General features: G+C 46.2%; 1 protein-coding gene across 2 annotated transcripts in view; it reads right to left on the bottom strand.

Annotated features, from left to right (window-relative positions):
* The window catches only part of LOC308291383 (voltage-gated potassium channel subunit beta-2-like), a gene marked incomplete at its 5' end in the record, with an annotated part of 85,631 nt that overhangs the window by 44,755 nt on the left and 13,515 nt on the right, over window positions 1–27,361 (bottom strand). Inside the window, one exon of one of the 2 annotated variants that reach the window (XM_080733382.1) lies at window positions 18,800–19,306. The exons of the other annotated variant lie outside the window; for it this stretch is intronic. Coding sequence (XP_080589508.1) covers window positions 18,800–19,002 — 203 coding nt within the window. Of the gene's footprint in view, window positions 1–18,799; window positions 19,307–27,361 lie in introns of those variants that run through there. 2 annotated transcript variants of the gene reach the window in all.

Below are 27,361 nucleotides of genomic sequence, written 5' to 3'. Positions count from 1 at the left end.
TATGGGATGAACCAGAGGTGAGCTTTTCCACCGAGAACCGGGGTTGTTTCCGAACCGTAAAAGTTGGTTCCGAATGGGAACCACAAAATCCTTGGTTCCTCTGGTTCAATCATGGTACAATCTGGCGGAAACGCAAGCCGGTTCGCAAGAACGAACCAAGGTCCCAAGAAAGTTGAACCGGCACTGGTTCTGGAACCGGTTCTTTGCCCGTGGAAAAGGCCCCGGAGACACACATCAATGTTAATGGCTAAAACGCAATACATGCTGTAAACCCAGCCAGATTCACACATTTCAAAACCAAGGAACTGGCCATATTGTGTGACACCTGCAGTGCTTAACCACACTGGTGTGAGGTCAGGACACCATTCATTTGCAATTACAATCCAGGCATTTGCAGACGCACTCATCCAGATGGACTTACAAAGTGCTAGATTGGAGTAAGTGGCATGAATCCAATCATTCCTCAACGCTGAAGGACATGGGGTTGATGAACCTGGCTGGAGCAACACTGTGTGTGTTGGACAAAGTCCACTCAGGGCCAAGAACAAATCTTCCCACGAGACACCAAATTACACGTTCCACTGATGCTTGGCAGTCATTAATGGACATGATGGATGACGTGTTGAGGGCTGTTATGTTGCTTTATTTAGCTGTATATACGGAAGATTTAGTCAGAGAAAGTGATATTGTTCTATTTGTCAACTCTAAAGCCTGAGTTATACTAGAGCTGCCTGAGAATAGCAGATTTACCAGCTCACAATGGGTCGTACTGCAATGCCTTGTGAGCGTGTCGATCGGCTATTTTAGATTGCGTGACACACAATTGTGTGATTGATTGCGCAACTAAGTACGAATCACCCTTAAGCCCAATGCATTCTGTCCCTTATGATTATTTGACACGTTGTATGATAACAAGGCTCATGGCATTCAAATGAGCCTTAATACAGCCAGGGTAAAGGGTCCCCCGCTTGAGGACCATCAGTGGTTCTCAAAGTGGGGTCAGGGACCCCTTTAGGTCCTTGAGAGCAAAAAGTTTAATTTCCCTATTATTCCACTGGCTAAAAGTTAGCCCAATGTAATCTCCACTGTTATCTCCCCACACAGTACAGTACAGTACAGAGACAGTTGTACAGTGATAAGTAAGTGGGTTGGAGGGCATCTATCCCCTTTACAAGGCACTAGACCTCTGGGAGATGGAGTGCTGAGGTGGAGCTCCACATCTACCGTTAGCTCCCATTACTTACTTTAGCCTTAGTTAAGTCAGGCTACAATGCAGAGAGTGGATTTTGGCTGAGACCCAGGACCTTGAGATTCAAAGGCGAGCTCTTTACTGACTGAGCTACCTCAACGATACTTGTAGAATTCCGTACAAAATGCAATCTAATAACAAAAATCTCCTCTTATGGAGATCCCTGGCACAAAACCCAGGAACAAGAGGGTTCATAAAAGATCTAATAAAACACTGGCAAAGTTACGCAACTGCTTAAATAAACCGTATAAGCCTTTTAAAGCACAGCCCTGTTCCACAGTGTTTGGTGATCCCTTTTAGCCCTGAAATCGTTCCCCCAGCGTACATAGAGCCTATTAACAGTGCAGTGACTGTGAAATGATAGGAGACCATGATCTTCCGGTTGCTTTGGCCCAGGCTCGGCTGCAGGATGAAATGACTGAGGAGGGGCAGTTGAAAATGGCGAGGGGGCACATCTAATTTTTATATTAAAACAATATATATTTTGATGTTGTCTAGTGGAAACCTTCTATGTCCAATACCATTGGTTTTGTATTTATCATTTTAAAAATGATTTAAACTAGTGAGAATAGCAGATCTACAAGCAAACGTAGCTATTTTCACTAGTTTTGTGCTGTAGTTTTGGAAGATAAAGCGGGGCTTTACTTTACGATAAAACGTAGAAATTTGAAACTCGGAGATACAAAGTTTCTGCCCGACAGTGACAATATAAAACTTAAACTAAGGGGGCAGAATTTGCAACTGAGGGTGAAAGGCCCCCTCTGGCACCCCTGTGGTGCCGGGCCTGCTTTGGCCTGGCAGCCTCGCAGTCGGGCAGCTGGGTTAATTAAGACGCTTCGCCAACACGCAACCATTAGTGTATTAACCCGGCACGTGGCTTCATCGCTGCTGTCAGGCAAAAACCTTGTATCTCTTTAATACAACTTCATACTTCATACTTCATCATACAAGAATGTTGCACAAAGAATAGCCAATCTACAAGCTCACAATACACGTCACTATTTTAAATGTTTTAATAAGGGAAATAATAAAACATTTTTTTTTTTGGACATACAGGGTTTCCACCCGACAGAGACGTCACGCTTGCTGCGGCTGCTTGAACCAGAAGGCTGCGGAGGCTGGAGGCAGAGTGGTATACTAATCAACAAGCTTGTTGGCCCGCACAGACCAAACTGCTGTGAGTTAGAGGGCTCTCAGCCACATTGTTGACCAACCCCAACCCTATCAGTGACATGATACGAACGGACAACACCGCAATATTTGATTGTGACTGAGATTTCAGATTGCTTCGGTTACACTCCATGAAATCGAAAAACATGAGAGAGAGAGAGAGAGAGAGAGAGAGAGAGAGAGAGAGAGAGAGAGAGAGAGAGAGAGAGAGAGAGAGAGAGAGAGAGAGTAAAAGAAAGCAATAAGGATAGAGAGAGAGAATAGGCATGAGAGTGTTGTTGTATGTTTGTTCTAGTGCAGGGGTTCTCAAACCTTTTTAGGCCGTGACCCCCAAAATAAACATATTTGAACTGGGGACCCCGACTCTGACAAGCACTTGGAATTGTAGGTATAACATTTAATGACTCGGTTCCACAGATAAATATTGTGAAAATAGCAGATCTACATGCTCACATGTAGACTATTTTCACAATGTCCGCCTCTTGCTTACTTAATATTTGACAGTTTGGCCAGTTTGGTCCTGAAAGTCCTTAAATTGTCACTTTATAAATGTGCAGAAACCATGTATACACTTATACTGTGTGTTGGTTTGTTTACCATTGAGTGAGGAAAAAAATGACATTAAGATAATCATCTGAGGACCCCACAAAATAATTTGGGGACCCCAAAAAATAATTTGGGGTCCCGACCACAAGTTGGAGAACCACTGTTCTAGTTGATGTATGGGAGTGTTAGGGATCTGCAGATGCTCTGCTGGATGAATGGGACACGAGCAGAGCAATAAGACATGAGAGAGGAGATACAATCTATGCTGACAAAGACGATAGGAGTTGAACACAAGGAAGGACTGATGAATTCTCATATCGTCGTTGTCGGGTGAAGACCTTGTATGTCCAAAACCGTTCGTTTTGTATTTATCATTTAAAAAATTACTTAAACTAGTGAAAACAGCCGATCTACAAGCACACAACGCCTCGCACCGCGAGGCGTTGTGTGCTTGTAGATCTGCTGTTTTCACTACTTTTGTGTGACGGCCTTGTATGATGAAGCAGGGCTCTACTTTGCAAAAGAATGTACAAATGTGAAACTTGGAGTTACGAGGTTTCCACCTGACAACGACGATATGCTTTCTTATGGGGAAATATTGTAGACGGCAGATCAAAAAGGCAGGGGATATTGGCTTTGTGCAGACATGCATGCACGCACACGCTTTCTGCTTTTCTTTCACATAATATTGAAGCGTCCCGGGGTGTGCCATTGGACGAATAAGGACTTCCCAGCATGCCTCTGGGTGCACACCGTGACATGTATTGTTTATTGTTGTGTTTATTGCATGTGTTATTGAGTTGGGAAATGGGTTATGGTTTCATTGTGATTAATGTTGTTTGTCGTGTTGTGCTGTGTGTTGTGTTTGTTTTCTTACAGTAATGGGTAGTTATCAAAGGCACCTACTGTTGCTCTGGTTATACTAGAACATTTGAATGCAATAAACCTGTTACAATAAAGTTATTGTCATGGAGCTATCTTTGAATCTCCAAACCACCAGTCATTACAATATGAAAGAGAGACCAAACTAGACAGACAGACAGACACAGGGAGTGCTAGAGAGAGAGAGAGAGATGACAGGGGCGTCATTTGGGTATGGCAGGGGTATGCAGCTGCCATATCCTGGGTCCAGGGGGGGAAATAAAAGTTACCTTTAAATATAAATCCATGAATGTCTCTTTGTCTATCTGTATTGTGTTGTTAAATTACAGTAAAACTAGCCCTTACCCGTTCAAAGATATGAGCTCCGAAATGATGTGCAGTGTGTGGATTATGGGATGTGCACTGTGCACACAGTATATGAGGGATGGAAAGTAACTTTAACTGGTGCTTGCATGCTAATATGTAGGAGCATCAATGTAAGAAATACCCGTTCCATTTAACGGCTACAGAGATACTGTGTACCGATCTGCATGATTTTGGACAACATCTGTAACAGGGCCAGAACCAACCCCCCCCCCCCCCCCCCCCCGCCCGCCCGCCCGCCTGCCCGCCTGCACACACACACACACTCCCCCCCCCCCCCCCCCATGTGTGTGTGTGTGTGTGTGTGTGTGGGTTTGTGTGTGATTGTGCATGGCCTGAACAACAGCGCCCCTCCCTTAACATGTAACATGTGTGGTCACAAAAGGTACTGTAGGCTAAATAGATATAGATACACCATAAAAATGCAATTATACAGCATACGATTTGTGAAAGTGACAAACGGGCTTCACAGTTATGTCAGGTGTGTTCATATGCTGATGGTGATGCGATTTCAGATCAATTGCTCCAGCCACTGAGGAGAAACGCGGTTTCAGACAGACAGACAGACACTCAGACAGACAGACAGACATTCGGAAAATTATATGTTAGATAACTACAACATTTTACAAAATGTTCACTTTAACAAGGTTTTGTGGCACGTTTACTAACATGCCAAGTTTAGCTGCACTTGAACAACCATTCCAGGCTGCCATATCCAGCCCAAGAAACCGTAAACGGGGGAAATAGAATGTACTTCTTAAGGTATGGCTGACTGGTGACTGGTGTCTTGCACGCGCGCGAAGGCGCGCGTGCAAGACATCAGTCATGTTGCCATACCTTAGCTTTTTCTGAACTGACGCCACTGAGAGATGAACAGAGGAGAGAGAGAGAAAAAGAAAGATGGAAAGACCAAGAGAGAGAGTAACTAGGCATGAGATGAGGCACGTATGGGAGTGGAAGGGTTTGGTGAACTGACAGGAGAGGAGAGAAGGAGAGTAGAACAGAATAGACCAGGCCTGACAAAGAGGATATGAATGATAGGCGTTGAACACTGAAAAGGACTGATGAATTCTCATACGATTTCTTATTACGGCGAGAGATAGAAGATGGCAGATGAAAAAGGTAGCGGATATTGGCTTTGTGTTTGTGCGAGTGCACGCACGCACACGAGTACAGTGGGTAAACACAGTGCACGCGCGAGAATGTCATTCGTTTTTCTCAGCATCCTGTGAACCAAAACGAGTGCTGTCTATCCCTCTGCATCAATCACAGTGATGGGAGCATGTTTTTGTGGTTTTGCATAGTTTTGGCTTTGGAATAGCATCACACGCACCCACGCACACACACACACACACACACACACACACACACACACACACACACACACACACACACACACACACACACACACTATATATATACATCACTTGTGAGGACATTACATAGACTTCCATTCATTTGTATGCAAGTCATGTGGCCTTACCCTAACCTCTATCCCTAAACCTAACCCCTAACCGTTGTGGGGACCTACTATTTTGTCCCCACACTGTCAGAGGTCCCCTGCAGGTGACTGTGTGAACATGCGTTTAGTCCCCATAAGTATAGTTAGACAAACTCACGCACACACGCAAACACACACACACAAACACACACGCACACAAAATAATTCTGAGAAATATCACATTGTGGAGTCGCAAACCAGAGTAAGAGTATCAAAACAGAGCGTTGGTGGAGACTCTGGGGTCGGAGGTGAGTGAGCACACAATGATGCAAAGCCCAACATTAGCGGCTGGGAGTAATAAGACGACATGAGAAAAGGTTAGGCAGGACGTGACATTTACAGACCCTTCAGGGGTTCGGCTGAGAAGCACATTTAATGCAGGAGGCGATGGGGAAACAAAGGCTGCGAAGGAACTGGTGTCCCCAAGGGCATGAGGGGATTTGTTCCTGTTATCACGCTGTTACGCTTTAATTAGTTTAGTTTGAGCAAGAGGCAAATCCAATGCTATATATATCATTATAATTATAATATAATTATAATATAATTATAAAAAAAAAATATATATATATACTGTATAAGCCTCGGCTATGAGAACATCGGTTATTGGAGGAAATTGGGGATTGTGCCTTTCCAACCAAAAAAACGAATTGAATCAATCTATAACCATACTGTAAACTGCCCATTCACAGTGACCACATTAGTGTGTAACATGCAGACATTGCCACTACTACTGTCTGAGTCTCACTGAGCTTCGGCAATGAATACTGGAGAATATTAGGAGAGAGAGAGAGAGAGAGAGAGAGAGAGAGAGAGAGAGAGAGAGAGAGAGAGTTTGGAGCAAAACGACAAAACAATCCTCGTTTAATTGTGTAATCACTCTTGTCAGCCATCTGTGGGGGTGACAGGGCAGCAGAGGGAGAGTGTCGGCCTCTCTCTTCAATCTTTTGTTGCAGCTCGTACCTACAGTACATGTATTCCCTGGACCTTGACACAGCTGTCACGACTGAAGTTCTTCTCCATTGAACAGTCCAGGGAAAAAGGAATATGAAGCAGAGAGAGAGAGAGAGAGATATCTAATGTCGGGAAATAGAGGATCGAGAGAGAGAGAGGATTAAAGCGGGTGTTGTGTGACACAAAAGTCTGGTTGAGCCACCAGGTGAACACAAAACGTTGTCGATTTTTGGTTCTTGCTTTCGCCTTCCTTTCACCCAACTTGGGCTCACCATCGATCAGCCCCTTCTCTTGTCGCAGTATTAAGGTGTGTTTTCACGCTTGGTTTCTTTCAGCCTCTGAAGTGGACTCCGACTGTGATTCAGCAAAATAAAATGTACGCATAACGTGAACACTCCAACAGAACTCAGGGTGTTTTCACGCTCGGTTCAATTCAGACCTTGAAATGGATTCAGACCATTACTCAGCAATTTTTTTTCCGCATAATGTGAACACTCTGAAACGAAGTGTACCCCGACTCAGGAGGTGGTCTGACTCTGAGTTCATTTCAGGTCTGCATTGCAGTTTGCAATGTGTATTGTGAACACAACACAATGCACTCCAGCCATTTTCCATTGTATTTTAACCATCTAGTCTTGCTTTAAACTGTGTAGGAGGCAATCGTTGGGCTTCTTTTCGTCTGGGCCTCATGCAGTGGTGTGTTCTACCGTGATATGCAATATACGCCGTGTGACCTGCAGATTTCTTTCGTAGCCAAGCGTAGCCAGTGATAATCTCAGCTGGCGAAGTAATTCACACATTAAACCACTGACCTGCCACTTTATAGTATTCAAACTCCATTCGGTGACCAAGCTTGTGTGCGTACTGTATATACCGGTAAGCGCGCATGTACCCGTGCCTTGCGTGTGGGATGGAGAGATGGAGAGAAGATAGATGCCATTCAAAAAAATCTAGAACACACCACTGGCCTCAGGGTTTACAAGAGATCACTAACAAAATGAATTCATGGAAGACAATGAGTCATGGCCATGAGACCGGTCAATTTCATCAATTAAATGTGAGACTCAGTTGTGAAGCCCTGCGACATAGAGAGAGACTGCTGCTTATTATATGTGGATGCACATGTGCAGCTGTGTATACATACAGTACAGTATGTGTTTACTAACTATGCTGAGATTTTCACACTGGTGCCCTAGTGTATTTACTTCAATGCTAATCTGAGCAACTGGTCTCTCTCTCTCGCTCTATTCTCAGTGGGCACCATTTGAGAGAAATCCACTTTGACAAGAAGACATATTAACACCCTCCACTCAGTCAAGCAGGCAGCCACAGGCTCTGGCCAACTTGTCTTGATGAACGCAGACATGATACTGTACCTAGCACACCAAATACACCTCCAAACTGCATCACACATTCACTGGAACAGGCATCATTATGTAGAACACGTACAGTATGCAGCGCTATTCCCACATGTGCCAATCTGCATCTTGATCCGGGAAAATGCGTTAAGCACGTGAACATCTTCTAGATGAAAGTATCTCACTTACAAACCCACGCATAAAAGTGAACGGAGAAATTGAAAATGATCCAAACCAAGTATAGGCTAAGTCTAGAAACCTGAAGATTTTACTGAAGGAGTCGAAAGATACTGGGTGGGTACTTTTTTTTTTACATATCACCATGACTGTGTTACTGTAAAAGGAATCTTGATTGTACCTTTTATTCAATACAATTTACATAACATTATCCTCGCTTGGGTGGATACGCTCTCTTTAATGGTGGGAATAATTGACAGGTTGATTATTTTAGCAATCATTCAGAGGGGGTATTTAGTAGCCACCGGCCACAACATATAATCTACTCCGCACGGCAGCAGGGTTGTAATTGACGGGGACTTCGGATTATATGTAAGGAGTACATATAATACTCTTTTTCTAACAGTGTGCTGTATCCGGGCGAGTATCCACACGACCAGAGTGAAAACAGGGGCTCGGAAAGCGCGCCGAGCAGGCTCCAGTGGGAGACACAAGCATCCCTGTCAGGGACTCATAGAACTAGAGAGAAGTCAGGACTCGCTAATTTATAATGGCTACTGCCAACTTGAGCTCAGACGCAGGTGCGTCTGGCCCAAGACCATCGTCGGTCGCTTCCACCGCCTATGGCGAAGACCTATACGATCAAAATGAGGTCATGGAGCCTGGGCGCAGGTCCTTGCCACCAATTGGGCAGGAGCTGTGCCGCTTCATGGAACAGAACCTTTCACCCCACGGCAGGGGAGTTTGGTCAGCAGCCGAGAGAAACGGCGAAGGTTATCCACCGCTTCCAGCATACGCGGAGGTGGTGAATGAGTGTCGGAGCCGTGCGGGCTCCCCGAGTTTTGAATGGGATGATCAGGATCTCCCAGGGGGTCTAGGGAACTGGGAACGCAGGCCTCTCTCCACCGGGACCGCTCTGGCGAGCGCTCCGGTTGCAGAGGAGCCCGTCCCACCTAGACGTCCGATGCGTATTGCTAGTTTGGGGACAGAATCAGTCCCTCAGATAATGACGATACCACCCAGAGAGTATCCTGCGACGCGTGCCACCATGAACAGGTTGGCCGTCCAGGATATGTACCTGGAAGATTATCGGCCATTCGAGCTGGCATGGGTGGTGAATCCAGCCAACACACGTTTAATCAATGAAGGGGGCATGGCCCGGTCCATCCAGGACCTGGCGGGCCCAGCCCTCAAACAAGAATGTCTGCGCTACGTGGACCCCGAGGTGGGTCCACCGCTGGCCGACGGACAGATAGTGCTCACGGACGCCCATGCGATGAGAGACATGGGTTATACACAAATTATACATGTGGCGTTGACTAAATGCAAGCATGGAATGACAGTACGCGAGCAGCAGCTAAAGTTAGACAGGTACTATGCTAAACTGTTTAGATTTGCTAGTGCGCGCTTTGTTGCACGGTTGGTGATGACTCTATTTGGATGCGACGCCTACGGATATGACCAGGGAGCGTCCATCTGGGCATTCTTAAATGCCCTGGAAAGAGATGCAGGTAACCTAGAAAGGGAGAGAAAGAGAAATCCACCGGTTAATGGGTCTTTCTCTTTCCCTGATCCCCAGGTGAAGTCTTGGGGGTGCACAGGGAATTGCGCGCCAGGAATCCGGCGCCGAGGTACGAAGCCAAGGACGAGATCATGGATCATAGCCCTATTCTTGAATAGAGCAGTCCTTGGCCCTAACCGACAGCAGTGGAAGATTTTGGTATAAGTCCACGTAGATCAGGTTGGGAAGACTGAGTGAGTAGCATGGCTGCTGCCGAGGATCTTAAGTGCGGCCTAGCCCGAGGCCCTGACGCTGACCTGTCGGGGTGTAGCAGTGCTATGCCGGGTCAGTGCCTTGGTCTCCTGTCGGGCGGGGATGGTCTGCCTTTCGCTCTGAGGTGCGCAGGGATGAAGGTTTTTATTGCACTGTCTCCTGGTATAGATGGTAAAAACGTTTGGCTTGCGATTGAGGATGGAGTGGCGAAATCAACAAAATTGGGGTATCTCCCCAGAGAGGAATATCGCAAACGCCCACTGAGGTGGGCGTTGATGATGTTAGGTGATTGTGTTTTGTGTTCCCTGCCAGTGGGCGTGACCCGGTGGAGTGGACCACAGATGGCCAAACCGAGGGAGGTCCCCCCAGGCGGGGCGACCAAGCTGGGGGCCGGTGGTTTAGAGCTCATCGGGGCACGTGAAGGCCCTAGAGGGTGCCGCGTGCTGCTGTGCAGGGATTGTTATCTTGCGTGGGGTGGCCGGACGGCCATCTCCAGTTATCCTCCCATGCCCAGCAGCCGAGTCAAAGAGTGTAAGTGTTGCTGGGATGGGACACATCTGTTCCCTTGCCCTCTCCATGAGGGGGTCAGAGTTTTCTCTGGAATACATATAAATCGGGGTGAAGGCTTCTTGCACCCTGGAAAAGCCCTGGCACGGGAAACTTTGCTAGGAAAAGACAAAATATGGTTCCGCGGGAGCACGGAGGACCTTGACTTCCTCCTGCTCTCGGAAATCGAGAGGATGGTGAACGGGCATTTTCCCCCGTGGAATCCATCCCGGAAGAGCCAGGTTAACACGATGAAGGGGTCGGAAATGCTGTTAATTGCAGACACACCTCCTCGTGCATTGGTGCTGGGCAGGACTCCTGATGGTCTAGAGAACGAGGCCATTAGGGGAAGAGCCGTTTGTATGTCGGTCCCTGTTCTGATCAAGAGCATGTTAGCTGCTCGGCACCAGTTAAAGATACAGTGTGAGCCCAACGAATTCGCTACCGGACGTAGTGGGGCGGGCGGAGAATGGGATTGGCTGACTGAACATTCCCGATACAAGCACCAGAGGTTGCGGAGGGAATGTTTGGTATGGCACCTTAAGGTGAAGGAGGCCCCGTTTGGGAAGAAGGGCACCGCAAGTGAACTTATGACCAACGGAGGTGTCAGCCTGGATAACCACAAGGGTTTTGTCTGGGCGAAATGTGTGATCGTGCTCGACACCACAAGTGATGGGAGCGTAGTGTCGATGTCCACCAGCTTTTCGCCGGAAGTGCCCGAGAAGGGCACCAAGGCGGAGACGCAGAAGAAGCGGGAGAAGAGGAAGGCTAGGATTATGCAACCCAGTGGTAGGGGCGGTTGCTGGAGGAGGTTTCGGTCCAAAGGGAAGGGGATGTCAGGGTAGGGACTGATCCTGTCTTTCCCTGTATTCCATCCTCCCTGCAGGAGGACGGAAGAGGGGGCGGAGGACACAGGGTCAGCCCGAAATGGAGTTTAGGCTACTAGAACCTGACTCCCCCCAGCCAGAACCTGCATCTCCTCCAGGGATATCACCGGAAGCAGATAGAAAGAAAGAAAGAAAGAAAGAAAGAAAAGTGTCACAGTACAGATATTTTAATTGTCATGTAAAGTAGCGGGGATCGCTATTGCTCTGGTGATAGCCTTTGGGCTGTCTAAAGCGATGGTTAATCCCCAAACGCGAATGCAATGGCACTACACCCCACCCGTGCTTAGTACTCGCATGGGGGGGGGGGAGGTTGCCGATGGTCGTTGAGACAATGAAAAGGTTAGCACATACACTGTTGCATGTGCGAGAATGGAAATTCTCTCCTCGCCAGAGAGGTGAGGGGGGGAGAGGAGGCAGAGATAAGCTTTAAGTAGGTCATGACCTATGGCAGGTGCAGAGTGAGCACGCGTCATGGATCTCACTGATCTCACTGAGCATTTCTCTCTTTCATTTTACTTTGAAGAGTGGTGTGGCAATAAGAGCAGATTGTCACAGAGGCAGGAGGAGAGCTGTGAAACATTGCAGCCACTGCCGAAGAACAGTAAATGGCGTCTGTCGAAGGGGCCGAGAGACCGCTTTCCCCTCGCGCGAATTTCGACGAGTTTGGTCGGGAGTTGGAGCTTCTTATGTCCAGCCTCCCGGAAGCTCAGAGGCAGCGGGTGATAGGAGTTATCCAGAGGAGCCTGAGGCGATCCTCTCCGCGACCTCCGGACCCGGGGCTGCAGGACCCGACGGTCTCGTCAACGGAGAGTAATGGTCCGATAGGGACGCCTCAGCGAGCTGCCTGGACCCCAGGCAGGGGCCCGAGAAGTCACATCCTCCCTTTGAGGGGGAGGAGTGAGTGGAGACAGCCTATAAGTAGGTCACCACAGATGCCAGAATAGAGTGAGTGAGCACAGAACCGCAGTGCTTGCTGAAAGTAGGTGACAGTAGCTCGGGGAAGACAATGCTACAAGTGTCGAATACTGGGGAGGCGGAGGTCATCCACCTCCACGCTGAGGAGGAGAGCGGCCTTCTGAGTGCCGAACCACAGGAGCCTGAGAGCCCTGAACCGAGTGAGACGCGGACAGGCTCGGGGAGTCCACTGCAGATTGTGAGTGGACCCATTCCGGCGCCGTCCTCCGCGTCCGAAGTGATACTGGTGGACCCCCCACCCTCCGGAGGAAGAAATGCAGCGCCTAAGGGGGCCTGGCTCCATCGGAAGGTGCAGACGGGGACCATGGGGAAGAAGCAGCGTTTGCAGCTCTGCACCCTGCAAGGTTTAAGATTGCAGGACAGTGCGCTGGAAAATCCGAGAGTCTGGGAAACCATTGCTGGAGTTATTCCCGGACGAAGGCCATACTGGGGCCCTTTCAACGAACTAGGGCCACGGGCTTTAGCCAACCTGGACACCCAGTCCGAGAGGAAAGGTGTCACGTTTGCGTTCCTTGAGGGGGAGGGCTGGGGTGACATCACCCCGGCCAGAGTGACCACCTATATGGTACTCGAAGGTGACATTAAGAAAGGCCAAATCTGGGCGAGCGTGGAAGCATTGCTACCTAAAGAGGGCGGCTTGTTCGAGACAGTCGCCATCTTGGGACCATGCCCACAGCCCTTGAATTTCGAGTTTGTTACCGGCTGCAGTTACATGCCTGGTAGAGGCCCGAGAGAGAAGCAATCGGGCGGAGGGGAGGTAGAAGTTCCAGCCGTCCCTAAGCCTGTATCGAAAGCAGTGGTGGCTCGCCAGACAGGAGATGGACCCCCACGGGGGTCGGGTGAGGGCCACACTGTTGGGACCTCAGAGCAGTCCACACCGGCTGGCTCAGGCCGACGCAAGAAGAAGAAAAAGAAGCGCCAGGGCGATCACCTCGAGCCGTCGAACCGAGAGGACAGTACTGGACAGGGGCCCTGCCCGCCCCGCCCGGAGTGGGGCGGAGACCAGGGAGGCTACCGGGCTCCCCGCCCAGAGTGGGGTGGTGACCAGGGAGGCTACCGTCCTTCTCGCCAAGAGTGGGGTGGGGACCAGGGAGGCTACCGTCCGTCACGCCATGAGTGGGGTGGTGACCAGGGAGGCTACCGTCCTTCTCGCCAAGAGTGGGGTGGGGACCAGGGAGGCTACCGTCCGTCACGCCATGAGTGGAGCGGTGACCATGGTGACTACCGGGCCTCCAGACAGGACCGGAGCGGTTGGACCCACTCTCATCCTCCGGCTCACCAGCAGGTCATCCCACAACCACCTCCCCAGCAGGTCAACCCACAACCACCCGTCCAGCAGGTCAACCCGCAACCAGCTCAGCAGCAGGTCAATCCGCCACCACCTTCAACGCAGGTCTACGGCACACCGGCATATGGCCCACCTGCAGCCAGCGGGGCGGCCCAGCCGGTCTACTATGACCCTTATGGGGGTCAGGGATGGCCTTCATACGGGACTTCGTACCAGAATGGTGCGGGGTGTGAGGGTCGAAGCCCGAATCACATGTGATGTGTGGAAGTATAAAAAAAAAAAAGAAAAAAAAAAAAAAAAAAAAAAAAAGAAAGAAAAATGGAAAAATGATGATAATAATGATAATAATACCATTTATATTGTGATGTTTTCTTATATAGGCTATGACATAATACCATTGATATTGTGATGTTTTCTTATATAGGCTATGACATGTATAATGGAGATGTGCTGTATGCTTAGATTTAGAATGAAACATGACCTGATGTTCCCATCCAATACTTGTGCTGAATTCTATAGAATGAGTATGTGTTGTCTTAGCTCAGGCCTGGGGGTGTACGAGGAGGATCCGCCGTGGAGAGGCAACCGGCCATGAGGGGGTGTTGAGAACCCGCACATGTCCATGCCCGGGGTCAGAGGAATGGCCGCTCGCCAGGTGGAGGGTTTAGGACAGGGGGAAATGAGGGTTATGATTTAGTAATATATCTGATTAAATAGGTAGTGATAGGTGTTGCTTAACAGTACACATCTGAGAAACACAATGATAATAAGGTTCACTGTTGTAACTTAGTTATCAGAGCATTGCATGCAGGTACACTGTTAGGTTGGAAATAACTAATTGACTTTGTGCATGAACAGACAACGGAGTAGTATGTGATATTGTGGGGCTTTTGCACCTCTTGTAACTTCCTGTATGTACTGTCTGTCTTCTCTGAAGAAATGTTCCACACAGCCCGTGACGCAAGTGAGTGCTAGAGAAGCGTTTAACCACAAGCCACCTGGGGTTATAGTGGGGGCAGATAGAAGACAGGCATTACTGTAGTGTATGAACTTTGACCAAAGAGTTTGTCACCGAATGTTGCATCAGGGTGGAAAATGTATCTTTGTCTTCGTCCTGCAGATCTTGCAGGATGGCTAACTGTCACGTACACTCTGAACGGATGGGTGGGGGGGCTGTGCCGCCCCCCCATGCATCTCTGGGGTATAAAAAAGGAAAGCGCCTAAAATACGCTCTCTCTTCTTTTTGGATCGGACAGACAAGGAATCTATACTTTTGCTGTGCTTGTTCTATTTTTTACTTTCTGTATTTTCTCTCTAATAAAACAATAAAAGCCCTTTTTACTTGGGAACCAAATAGTGTGTTGCGCTGCTGCTCCATCCTCGGTCAAAGGTCATCTGCCATTTCTATCTCTTTGTAGGATTATTCCTGAGTTTGGGTGAGTCAAGATATACTGTATTATCTAGATTTTCATAGCCAAACGGTTTAGTCTGTTGTCATTTTAACGGTCTTGCATCGTCCTGTCCCTCTGGGAGCTCGGGACCGCTGCTGGTCAGCAGGCGTTCGGAGGGGGCTTTGCTCTCAGGAGAGCGAGGTTTACCCGGCCTGGTGATCACCGGTGGGAGCTCTAAATACAAACAGAGGGAGTTGGATTGCGAGACCAGCGTGGCTGAAACAAAGCCTGCACTCTGCTTATCACAGGTGGTAATCTTTAGTGCGGTGATATTGAGAAGGGAGACACGGAGAAGAAAGTGTGTCAGGATACACTCTCTCGCAGGTGCATGAAAAAATCCTTCATTCATTGAGTGTCAGAAATAGCTCTGTTCTCATCCATGTTGTAAAGTCACTTTGCTCGGAGATAGCTCAGTCTATAAAGAGTGCGCCAGGAGTAGATTATAAGACGTTGATGCAGTGGTGTTTTTATGTGGTTTATTTTACAACGCTAGAATATCCATCTAATTACATCAGACGAATTCAGCCGAAACACAGATATAAGTGAACTGTGGTGTGTGTGTCCCCATAGTTGTAATTTCGTAGAAAATCCCCTCAGCCGATTGTAGTAGCGCACAGTCGTGGTCTGAGGGTGGGGTAAGCCACCAGTGAACCCCTGAAGCCACCGCTCAGCAGCGTAACAGTATTGTAAACCCGACCGTGAGGTGCTGGTGTGCTGTGAACTGGGGCGGTGCCTCTCGGGGGGTCATCTGGTCAGCTTATTCTCAACAATTTACTTCAATGCTAATCTGAGCAACTGGTCTCTCTCTCTCGCTCTATTCTCAGTGGGCACCATTTGAGAGAAATCCACTTTGACAAGAAGACATATTAACACCCTCCACTCAGTCAAGCAGGCAGCCACAGGCTCTGGCCAACTTGTCTTGATGAACGCAGACATGATACTGTACCTAGCACACCAAATACACCTCCAAACTGCATCACACATTCACTGGAACAGGCATCATTATGTAGAACACGTACAGTATGCAGCGCTATTCCCACATGTGCCAATCTGCATCTTGATCCGGGAAAATGCGTTAAGCACGTGAACATCTTCTAGATGAAAGTATCTCACTTACAAACCCACGCATAAAAGTGAACGGAGAAATTGAAAATGATCCAAACCAAGTATAGGCTAAGTCTAGAAACCTGAAGATTTTACTGAAGGAGTCGAAAGATACTGGGTGGGTACTTTTTTTTTTACATATCACCATGACTGTGTTACTGTAAAAGGAATCTTGATTGTACCTTTTATTCAATACAATTTACATAACATTATCCTCGCTTGTTAGTGAGGATTTGTCTCGCTAATTGTGCATTTATTCACTTGAGGGAAGATCTATTTAAAGTTGGTATATCATTATATATCAAGGTTTTTTTATATATATATATTTGTGCAAGAGTGTGGGGGGAGAGAGAGATAGAGAGATAGAGAGAGAAAGAGAGAGAGAGAGAGAGAGAGAGAGAGAGAGAGAGAGAGAGAGAGAGAGAGAGAGAGAGAGAGAGATAGAGAGAGATCACTGCAGCAGTTAAAACCAATCTGGGACCAATGGGGGGGCCAATGTGGCATCTTTGAATTATTTATAAGTGAATGCTTCATCAAAGATGTTTGTAAAGTGGTGATGATTGGCATGTTTTTTTAGTTTTTTTTTTTAGTAATGGTTACTAATGGCATGGTTAATACAATAAACAAAAAAAATAAAGACCCACAGTATAATCCTCAGTGTTCATTTAAAATTGAACAATTATATTCTCTCAAAGACTGAGACTTTATTGTAATTAATAGCGTATAGTTAATCTTGCTATCTTGCAGAATATGCTAAATTAAATATGTACAGCATCAATAATATTAACATATACTGTATGTGTGCAGCAGTTACAGGTGAATACTACAGTCTGGCCTGATAGAAGCTATTCTAGTCTGTTGGAGGCCGAAAGTCTGACCTTCTGTCTGACCTGGTGGAGGCTACAAACTGGTCCTTTGGAGGCAACAGTCTGGCCCAGTAGAGGCTAGGGTCTGGTCGGTAGAGCAGTGTTTCTCAAACTTTCAAATTTCAAGATCTTCCCTGACTGTAAGTTACAGACTTGTATGGGTCAATTTAGACCCCCCTAAAGGAACCCACAGAGTCCCTGAAATCCACTTTGAGAATCACTGCGGTAGAGGCTAGGGTCTGGTCTGATGGAGGCTAGGGTCTGGCCTGGTGGAGGCCACAGTCTGGCCCAATGGGAGTCTCTACTTGGAGAGGGAATGGACACCAGTTTCAAATTCCATTTTAGGAGTGTGGAATGCTCTGGATATGGCTGTATACTCGGTTACAGATAGCCTTTGAAGTGTAATTACAGACATGGCATGTTGAAGACAATGCGCATATGGTTTTTGGACAGGGGTCTTCAACAGGGGGTCCGGGACCCCTAGGCTCAGAGTTAGGTTAATTCTTGAACCCTCACATTCCTATTCTGAGGAGAACTTTAGCAGATCGGCTATTTTGGCAAATAGGTTTGGTGTAGAGGTTTTAAAAAAAGAGCAGACAGAGTGAAAGGTCAAATTTACTAAGTGTCGACGATTTAAGTGTTTAAATGTCTGAAAGCTAAGCGGTCCTTGACCTGAAAACGTTGAAGACCCCTGGTTTAGGAGAAAGAAGACTGATTAAAAATGTTTTTGGTGGCAGGGAGTGGCACCAAACATTCAGTTTGGATTAAATGTTATCATGAAAGGTATTAATTTAATTCAAGTCCCTCAGTCCCTTTGCCTTTTGAAATATTCTTTTGAATGGTATTGTAGGTAATGGGTGTGCTTGTGTTAAGCACTCTATTTCCACTTCAAAGTAATAAATGGGATTTAATCATTCCATTTGATAGCATGTACTGTACAGCACTCCTTGCATATTAATGTCATGGCAATGTGGTGAATATGGTACAGACGGTGGAAGTATCACGTTCCTTTCACTTGAACACCGAGCTGTAATCCAGGATTATTAAAAACAGAAGCCCTTTCACATAAAGCCAGGAAATTGAATTTTTTGTTGGACAAAAACATTGGACAAAATATGTTTGCTTTATACCTCTGTGGGCAGTTGTTGTGGTTCATTTGTTAACTGACTGGAAAAATCCGAGCTGAGTACTGTACATAAATAGCTGCTGCTTCACCAAAAAATGTTCCCACAGTGATCCTGTACAGTATTTAAATAGTTGACTATTGAATGTCTGAGAAGAAAACAATGTATTACTGTTGAGCCGTCCAACCTTGGACTTTCATGGCAAAAAACAAACATCCTGAAATAAGCACAAGTCTTATTTTGCCAATGTTGTATCACCATTTGCTTCAAGGCAAAGTGTACAGGTACCACACACAAAAAAGGAACTGGCAATTGCTGCCAAATAAGCTGATTTCTTTGCAAAACTGCACAATCAAGAATTCTTACAAACTTACAAGAACCTTGTCTCACTGACTGTTTTGATTCTTACTCTTAAGCAAGTTCACTAATACCAGATATCATTTATCACCTTTACCATCTTTCACAGATATGAAGAAGGAAAAAAAAAGAATAGGCAAACACTTCTTATTTGATGCCCTTTGATGGCGATGGACTTCAGGTGGACAAGACCTGCACTAAGCTGCATGCCTGCCGAGGGTCTCCCCTACCTGTATTTCATGCCCGTTCGTATGCTCTGGTCGCTGGACGACGGCAGGTTCTGCACCGAGAGGTGACCCAGGCTGCGCGCCACCATGGCCACGGCGCGGAACTTGGTCTTGGTGCTGGGGCTGTTGGCATTCTGCCGGTTGAGCCTGTCCTCCGTGCTGCGGCTCACCGTGCGGTGGTCCGTGCAGACGAACGACACCTGCATGGGTGCAGGTGGGGTGGGGGGGGGGTCCCGCCGAGTGGATAAGGTGCTGACCGGCGCTGAAGACTTCAAGATGAGTCAGCACCTGGGCTGCCTCCGACTGAACCCAGCTCCCTCAGAGTCCTCGGTGGAATGAGGAGAGTGGAGAGAGGGAGGGAGGGAGGCTGGGGGAGAAGAGAACGTGTGGGCTGTTTGGGCTCAGTGCTGCTGCTCGCAGAGCGCACACAGACTGAAAGCTCTCCAGCTCGCCCGGCACTGCTTTCTGCCGATGGATGCTGCTTGACCAATCAAATCGACACGCAGCGATTTACGCATGGTTCTGTGACACCTAGAGGGGAGGCATCTCTCTCTCTCTCTCTCTCTCTCTTCACCCTCTCTCTTTTTCAACCCCCGCACCCACCCCACCCCCTGCCCTTGGGGCTGCCCCCTGCAAAAAAAGTCTTTGTCCGGACCGTCATCAAGAGCCACAGAGGCTGAGAGAGTAAGGCACAGTAATGCTGTCATCCTGTTAGCACATGGGATAATAATAAGAGAGGAGAGACAGGGAGGGAGGGGGAAGTGCCAGGGAGTAAGAGGTGTGTGTGTGTGTGTGTGTGTGTGTGTGTGTGTGTGTGTGTGTGTGTGTGTGTGTGTGTGTGTGTGTGTGTGTGTGTGCGTGCGTGCGTGCGTGCGTGCGTGCGTGCGTGCGTGCGTGCGTGTCAAAGTGAGCAGGGGGAAAGGCAGCAGCAGAGTGGTGAGATGTAGTATTAGTATGAGAAATGTACTGTATAAGCTCAAAACATGAGCTTGTAGATCGGTTATTTTCAATGCATGAGACTAGAGAAGGTGTAGTGTGAAATGTGTGTGTGGGAGAGAGGGAGAGAGAGGAGAGAGAGAGAGAGAGAAAGAGAGAGAGAGAGAGAGAGAGAGAGAGAGAGAGAGAGAGAGAGAGAGAATTGCGTAGTTTCTCACCTGAGCTAATTTATTCAGAACAACAAAACAGGAGCACAAAGCCTAATCTACAGTTTGTTGCACGACCTGGTGCTTGATGAAATCCGACGAGCAACACTGTCATGAGCGGAAGTATAAATCTGGGTCAAGAGTCTACTGGGCACATGATCAAAACACTGGGCTTCATCAAAATACATAGAGAAAGAGAGAGAGAGAGAGAGAGAGAGAGAGAGAGAGAGAGAGAGAGAGAGAGAGAGAGAGAGAGAGAGAGAGAGGTTGGCACATGAAAGTGGCAAGGGTCAGTGTCAGGAGAATTGAGCAGGTGGAGACAGATCTTTACTGTAAATAGTTTAATTTGATTTCAATTCGCCTTGTGAATTTTGTCAGTCAATTAGAGTATTAGAGTATGTGTTGATGTTTGTCATTTAGATAACAACTAGTCCTGTGCCCGGGGGGTGTGAATAGGTATCTGAGGGATTGAATGTAGGAGTCTCAGAAGTAACGTCGAAGTGCCGGTTGGGCAGATCTTTATGCCTGGTGTTCCGTGTCCAGGCCAGTCTGTGATGTCAGTACTATGACGTCAGAGTACTGCAGACAGTGTAGCGTAGTATCAGTGATGTCAGCATGCAGACAGATGGTTACCATGGCGGAGAAACTGTGTATAGTATCTGTGATATCAGCATGCAGATGGTCAGACGGACAGACATTTGCTAAATAAATAGTTAGATAGATATATTCCAATATTGAAGTTAACGGACGGACAGCAACATCTATCAATATGAGCTGAAGAATTAAACAGTGTGTCCTGAATTGAATAGAGAGGTCGATACGTCTGGTTCAAAGTCAGACAATTAAGAGCACAGCACAGTAGCTGGACTTCACACACACACACTGGACTGCCCACAATGTGAAGCAGGCAGTCTGACCAGCATAGAAATAGTGCCAGGTGAAGAGTGATGGAGGCGAGTGCTTTATAATGTTGTCAACTCAATTCCCTCTCTTTCCATCCCACAAAGCAATTCTCCACTCTGCAGGAACGTACGTTTGAGGGTTATACAACATTTTATGTCAAGTACTGCACATGACTGGTAAAAGAGCACTTGATCTTTCCGGCTGCCTACATCAGATGTTGGAATAGATTCTGGCTCCTGCATGCAAATACAATGCCCCCCCCCCCCCCCTCTTAGTTTTTACCTCTACAATGCTAGTCATTAACTCACTTACTACCAATGACGAGATATGACAAGCTATTTTAAAAGGCCTTCTGTACCAATGACGAGTCTTGACAGATTTCCTTTTTATTGTATTTAATTCAACATTACCCTGCCGTTTATCTGCCCAAAAAGAAGCGATTCTTGTTTTGACTGGAAACAGTTAAAAACCAGAAATGAAAGAAAAAGAAAGTGCATTGGATCTCCTGTTAAATCTTGGAGGAAAGCTTATACTGTAGCATGCTAACGCTGTGTCGCGGCGACATGAAATCCTTTGTGATCGGATCTGAACGGCGACATGCACACGGATCTAGCGACCGTGCATGCACATCGTGCATGATGGACACGATGCGAGCACATGATATGTAACCGGCCAGACATCTTTGTTACCCAAAGGATGATTTATACTGTATCTGTAGTGCTGGTGTCACACACCGAAAAGAGCAACTCTAGCACCAAGTATAAATCATGCACAGGCTCTAATGAGTGAAATAAAAATGAATCATTACAGCAATGTTTTATGGACTTCCATACAGATTTTTATTGTGGTAATAAAGAGGAAAAGTAGCCTACTTTTTACCAGCTAGAATAAAGAGTATAAAGCTAGAATTCAGGTCTTGCAAAGTGTAGTCAGAGTTAGGCAACTTTTGCTCCTACCATGTTGACTTGAGAAACCAAAAGCAAAGAATTTGAACTCAATGTGTACTTGTACAGCCTAATGACTCACCAAACACAATTTTCTCATGAAGAAATCTAATCCAATATACTCTGAATGCTTCTTCTTACTGAATACATGAAATGTAATACTGCACAGCTGCAAATTTGCAACACCTGAAACTAGTTTGATTGATTTTCAAAGTTACTATGGGAAAGACTTTGGTTTAAAAGCCCTGTCCAGCTCAATTTGTTTTGTGTGGATGTATTCGTCTGCAATGAAATTCTTGCAGGCTGATTGGCATCACTATGACAAACTGTCACAGTGATGCCTGTGATGACGGTGTCAAAAAAAAAGTCTTCTTTTTAGTCATACATGATGTTTCAGAAGATAATTATTATTTACAAAAAAAGAGAGGAGCTGAGGTGGTGGTGTTGTTTTTTTGGAATCCACACTGTAAATATTTTATTAAGTCATCGTCTATTCCATATCTGGAATATCTGGTGAAATATGGGCTGGGCTGTGCAAACATTATACTTGTAGGAGTGTATCGCCCTCCAAATGCTCTTCCAAGTGCTATACTAAAAAAAAAAAAAGATTGGACAAACACTGGATTTTCTCTGATCATACTGATGATGATTTTCAACATTATTGCAGCTCTCAATCGACTTTAAGGAGGCATGCAACAGCCTAAATTTCACTCAATTAATTACAGAGCCTACACTCTGCCACTTTCATTGATGTGATATTGAAAAATAGACTATGAATATGCTTTGTATTTGGAACATTGCCAAGTCTCTAAATGATGGTCTTTCATCATCACTGCCACACTCTATGCATACTGACTTTGGTCCCATTACTGGCCGACACATTGTTTTCTGGATCGTGCCCACTTGAAAATCTCAAAAGAGAATTGCGGGTCATCCATCTGACCACATCTTACAGGGATCGTTCACCCCACAAATCATTTATTTTCTATCGATTACTCACCCCATCATAATGACCGACAGCAGACTTGTTGTGTCTCCATAGGGAAACACATTGCTATGGGTCATGAAATTATTGGCTCAGCAAGGAATGTGACAAAAAAAAAACGATTTTTTCTTTTGTTGCAGAAACTTGCAAATGGCAAGAAACCACTCCATTCCCATTGAAAAGCAGAATCCACCTTCATAGTGAATTTAAACTTTGAAGAGAAGGTCATAAAATAGCTAAAATAGCTTATCTACAAGCTCAATGTTCTGCAAATTCCCTGAAAATCTACTGTCTTAATTGCCAATGGCAGGACGTGTGATGTTTTGAAATGTCACTCACATCTGCACACGGATGGACTGACAGAGATTTCACAAATTTATAGTAGGATACTAAACTTTACCTTGAGGCACTGAGCACCAAAGCAGCTTGCATTACCGTTGCAGTCACGAGGAACATTTCACAATTTATTTTCTATAATAAATTAAATATATTGAATTGAAACACCTCCATCTCTGCCCATGTGTAGCATATAAAATCAAAAATCCAATATTTGTGAACATGTTAATCCAAGAATGGTCCTATCCATGTACTGTATGATTTCTTGACAGAGCGCTGTACAGTAACACACTTACAATACACACACACACACACACACACACACACACACACACACACACACACACACACACACACACACACAAATATGTGTATTACTAGTAAGACGCCTCAGGGCGACATGCGACTTCGCCAATTCTTGGCCATCTGGTAAGCGTCTCTTGTCGGCAACTGATTCCGTCAGTTGCGTACAGTGTGTGTGTGTGTGTGTGTGTGTGTGTGTGTGTGTGTGTGTGTGTGTGTGTGTGTGTGTGTGTGTGTGTGTGTGTGTGCGCGCGCACAAGTGCGTGCTGGTCGGCCAGCCACACATACAGTCCAGTAAACTGTCCACTTACAGTAGATACCCAGTTAGCCCGCCATAATTGCGCCGCCAATCAAGCGCTTGCGGAAACTTGACCCGGCTCACATGCACACGTGCACTCTCTCAGGCACACGGCAAAGAGCTTCTGTTTGACATTGAGGTGTGTGGAATGGGAGCAGGTGCCAAGGGGACGGCTGGGGAGTGTGCGTGTGCGTGTGTGTGTGTGTGTGTGCGTGTGTGCGTGAGCGTGAACATGAGCGTGTGACTGTGGAACAGCTGCAGGGTTCAGAGGAGAGAGGAGATTGTAGGAAAAACTATGGATCAGCAGCTCTGGACCAGCGTTTCTCAATCAGTGGGTTGAGGACCAAAAGTGGGCCTCAAGCCCTCGACATGCCCTGCGCTGGCATGTTGTGACAAAGACCACCTTTGATGGAGGAATATTGCAATATTATTATATAGTATGTTAATTTGCTCCTGACTTTGTGGTTAATGCGAGCTGTATCAAAGTGTTATTTAAGCAAACCATGTGATATATTTGGGTCTTAAGACTAAACTAAAGTCATTCATTTGTTTCGTTCATTCATTTGTTTCGTTCATTCATTCATTCATTGTACTCATATACAGGAACTAGCATGCACTGGCTTCCCAAAGGCTGCTTGAACTTCTAGCCTACAATATTAGACCGAAGCTGTAGGATAAAGACATATATAGAGAACAATGTTATGGATCATTGGAACATTGCTCTCTCTCTCTCTCTCTCTCTCTCTCTCTCTCTCTCTCTCTCTCTCTAAATATATATGGTTATTGCACATGATGCACCTCTGTGCCTGTGAGGAATGAGGATGCGAGTGTGTGTGTCTGTGTGTGTCTGTGTGTGTCTGTGTGTGCGTGCGTGCGTGCGTGCGTGCGTGTGTGTGTGTGTGCGTGCATGCATGTGTGTGTGTGTGTGTGTGTGTGTGTGTGCGTGTGTGTGTTTGTTTTAAGGCACAAATGTGTAGTCTCTGTGCAGAAGTGTATTAAACCAGGACATCAGAGTTTATCTGTGGAACAGACTGAATTTCTTCTCCCTTGGGATAAATGTTAAGGAGAGTGCCGATAGCACTGTAGTTGCATACGGAAAAGGCTACAAGACAGACATCTAACCTTTACTATATAAATGAAGGCCATGGAGAATAAACAACAATATGAATCGACTTCTGGCGAGGGCCGAAAAGGAGGCTATTCTGCACTCAATAGATTTCTCACTGACAGTTTGGGGAGCAGCTTTGGGATGTCTGTGAATCCCGGATGAGCTTCTCCTTTTCGCCTCGCGTCACTTCACAACACTGGTGTGAGATTTCATCTGATAAGCCCAGGCTCAAGCCTTTGATATTCAACCCAACCATGAAAGAACCTCAGCCACTGTCCGGTAAGCCAGTAGCCTCATCCCCACATCCCTCTCTCAGTATGTAGGGCTGACACTTTCTGGTACATTTCCAGAAATCTTCCACGGAAGTCGATTTGGAAAATTATGTTCAACTTATATGAGGTAATAATAGTGTCTTCTCCTCTACCAAAACCATAAGGCCAAATTTACAAGATATCTCTAAATCCTAATCGTTGCTGTTGGATGGAAGCCAAAATCCAAATTCTGTAACTTTTCAGGATTCAAATAAAAAAGTAGCCAAAATTGCAGATTGCGACTTGTTGTGAGCTTGTAGATCGGCTATTTTTACTACTTTTGTGTTACGCTGTAGTATGACATGGAACATAAAATGTTAAAATATGGAGATAAGAGGTTTATGCCCGACAGCAATGATATGATATGTTCCATGGAGGATGAACCCCACTGATTTTGGTGATCCCAAAGGCTTTACTCCACGACATCGGAGTGTATCTGTGGAACAGGCTGAATTTATCCTTCCCCAGGATAAATGTTAAAGAGACAGCTGATAGATACTATAGTGTGGGACCGTGGCGATGTTGCAACATACTGTAGCAACTGTTCGGCGGTTCATTCTTCGACACAGGTGAATGTTAACCTGGTGAAAAGCTAACCTGCCGACGTGGATGTGAATGTTAACCTCTATGCCTGAACCTAACCCAAACAATGACCCTAATCTCAGTAACCATGACACGGGTGAGAACAGTAGCTAACATGCCGACGCTCATAGTCGAAAGAATGACACGTAGAAAGAGCGAGATTTCCCCAGATAGCGTGGTAGTTAGCCTACATACAGAAAAGGCCATAGGCTACTATCTTTCCTTTACTATATGGACATGAAGAAGAGACAACAATATGAGACTTGAGCGCACAGGGGAGCAGTTAGGGTTAAGTGTACCCGCTCAGGGACACCTCAACACATTGCCCGGGTGGGGAATCGAACCTGGCAATGTTTCCCAGGTGGCCTCTACCCATTCAGCTAGAGTAGCATAGCGTGCTCGTGATTTGTCAGCAGGCTCACTGCCAAATGCTACCAGTTACTGAAGCGTTCCCCTACCCTGTTAAATTAATGATGATCATTGTGAATGCAGAGCACTGGGGACCATGCACCAGTGGAGAAGATGCTAACCAGTATGCCCTGCCATCTTCCTATAGACAGTACATACGTCTCTATGTCTGTCTGCACAACTCATTCTTAAGAACCTGCTATCATTTAAATACCTTGATTAATTATAGACACACACACACACACACACACACACACACACACACACACACACACACACACACACACACACACACACACACACACACACACACACACACAAAATTCTGTCATAATATGAACTGTGACAAGACTGTAACAATGATCATGCACTATGCATAATGGGCCCGATTCACCAACCTACTTATGAACGTTCTTACGAAGAAATTTCTTCTTAGACCCTTTTAAGAAGTTTTTTAAGAAGATTTGGCATACACCAATGTTTTCTTAGCTGTGATTTGTTCTTATGTTAAGAAGAAATCTACGCATACTGTAGAGCACTCTTAGGGCAGCCTTTTAGTTCTTAAGTGTGAAATGGTGTGCAAAAATAATCTATTCTTTAAGTTTCTTCAATTCTACAGTTGTATAATAATATGATTTAAATCACCAAAATATTTGTATCATATCTTTAGAGCAGTGGTTCTCAAAGTGTGGTTTGGGGACCCCCAGGGATCCTTTAGGAAGTTCCAGGGGGTCCACTGTAAAACGAGGAAGAGTTTTACCATTAACCCAGTTTTAAACTTTGTTTGAAAATAGCCGATCTACAAGCTCACAAGGCATTACCATTACAGCCCATTTTTAGCTTGTAGATCGGATATTTTTTAAACACTATGATAAATCTTGAAAAATCTTCAGAGGCAGAAAATATTTTCAGGTGGGGGTCTGCAGAATGTGGTGGTCCTTGACATGAAAATGTTTAGAACCACTGCTTTAGACTAGTTTTCAACAGGTCTGAAATTGCATCCCAACCCAAAATGCCCCCCCCCCCCCCCCCCCAAACCCTTCACCCCCCTCCCCCCCTCCCTCCCCCCATAACCCAACTCCCTACACCCTCACCCCCATATCCCAACAGCTGCCACACGCCCATTTTCCTGTCCCCTTCCTACCTGAAAGCCCCCCTTGCACCATATCCCAACCACACCCCTACCCTACTTCACCCCATTACATACCAAGCAGCTGCTAACTTAAAGCCTCTCTATACCCACCC

The sequence above is a fragment of the Nannobrachium achirus genome, assembly GCF_963921795.1.
Source record: "Nannobrachium achirus genome assembly, chromosome: 9".
In the NCBI taxonomy this organism is placed as follows: Eukaryota; Metazoa; Chordata; class Actinopteri; order Myctophiformes; family Myctophidae; genus Nannobrachium; species Nannobrachium achirus.
The sequence above is the reverse complement of the archived record's forward strand: the minus strand, read 5'-3'. Positions and strand labels throughout refer to the sequence as shown.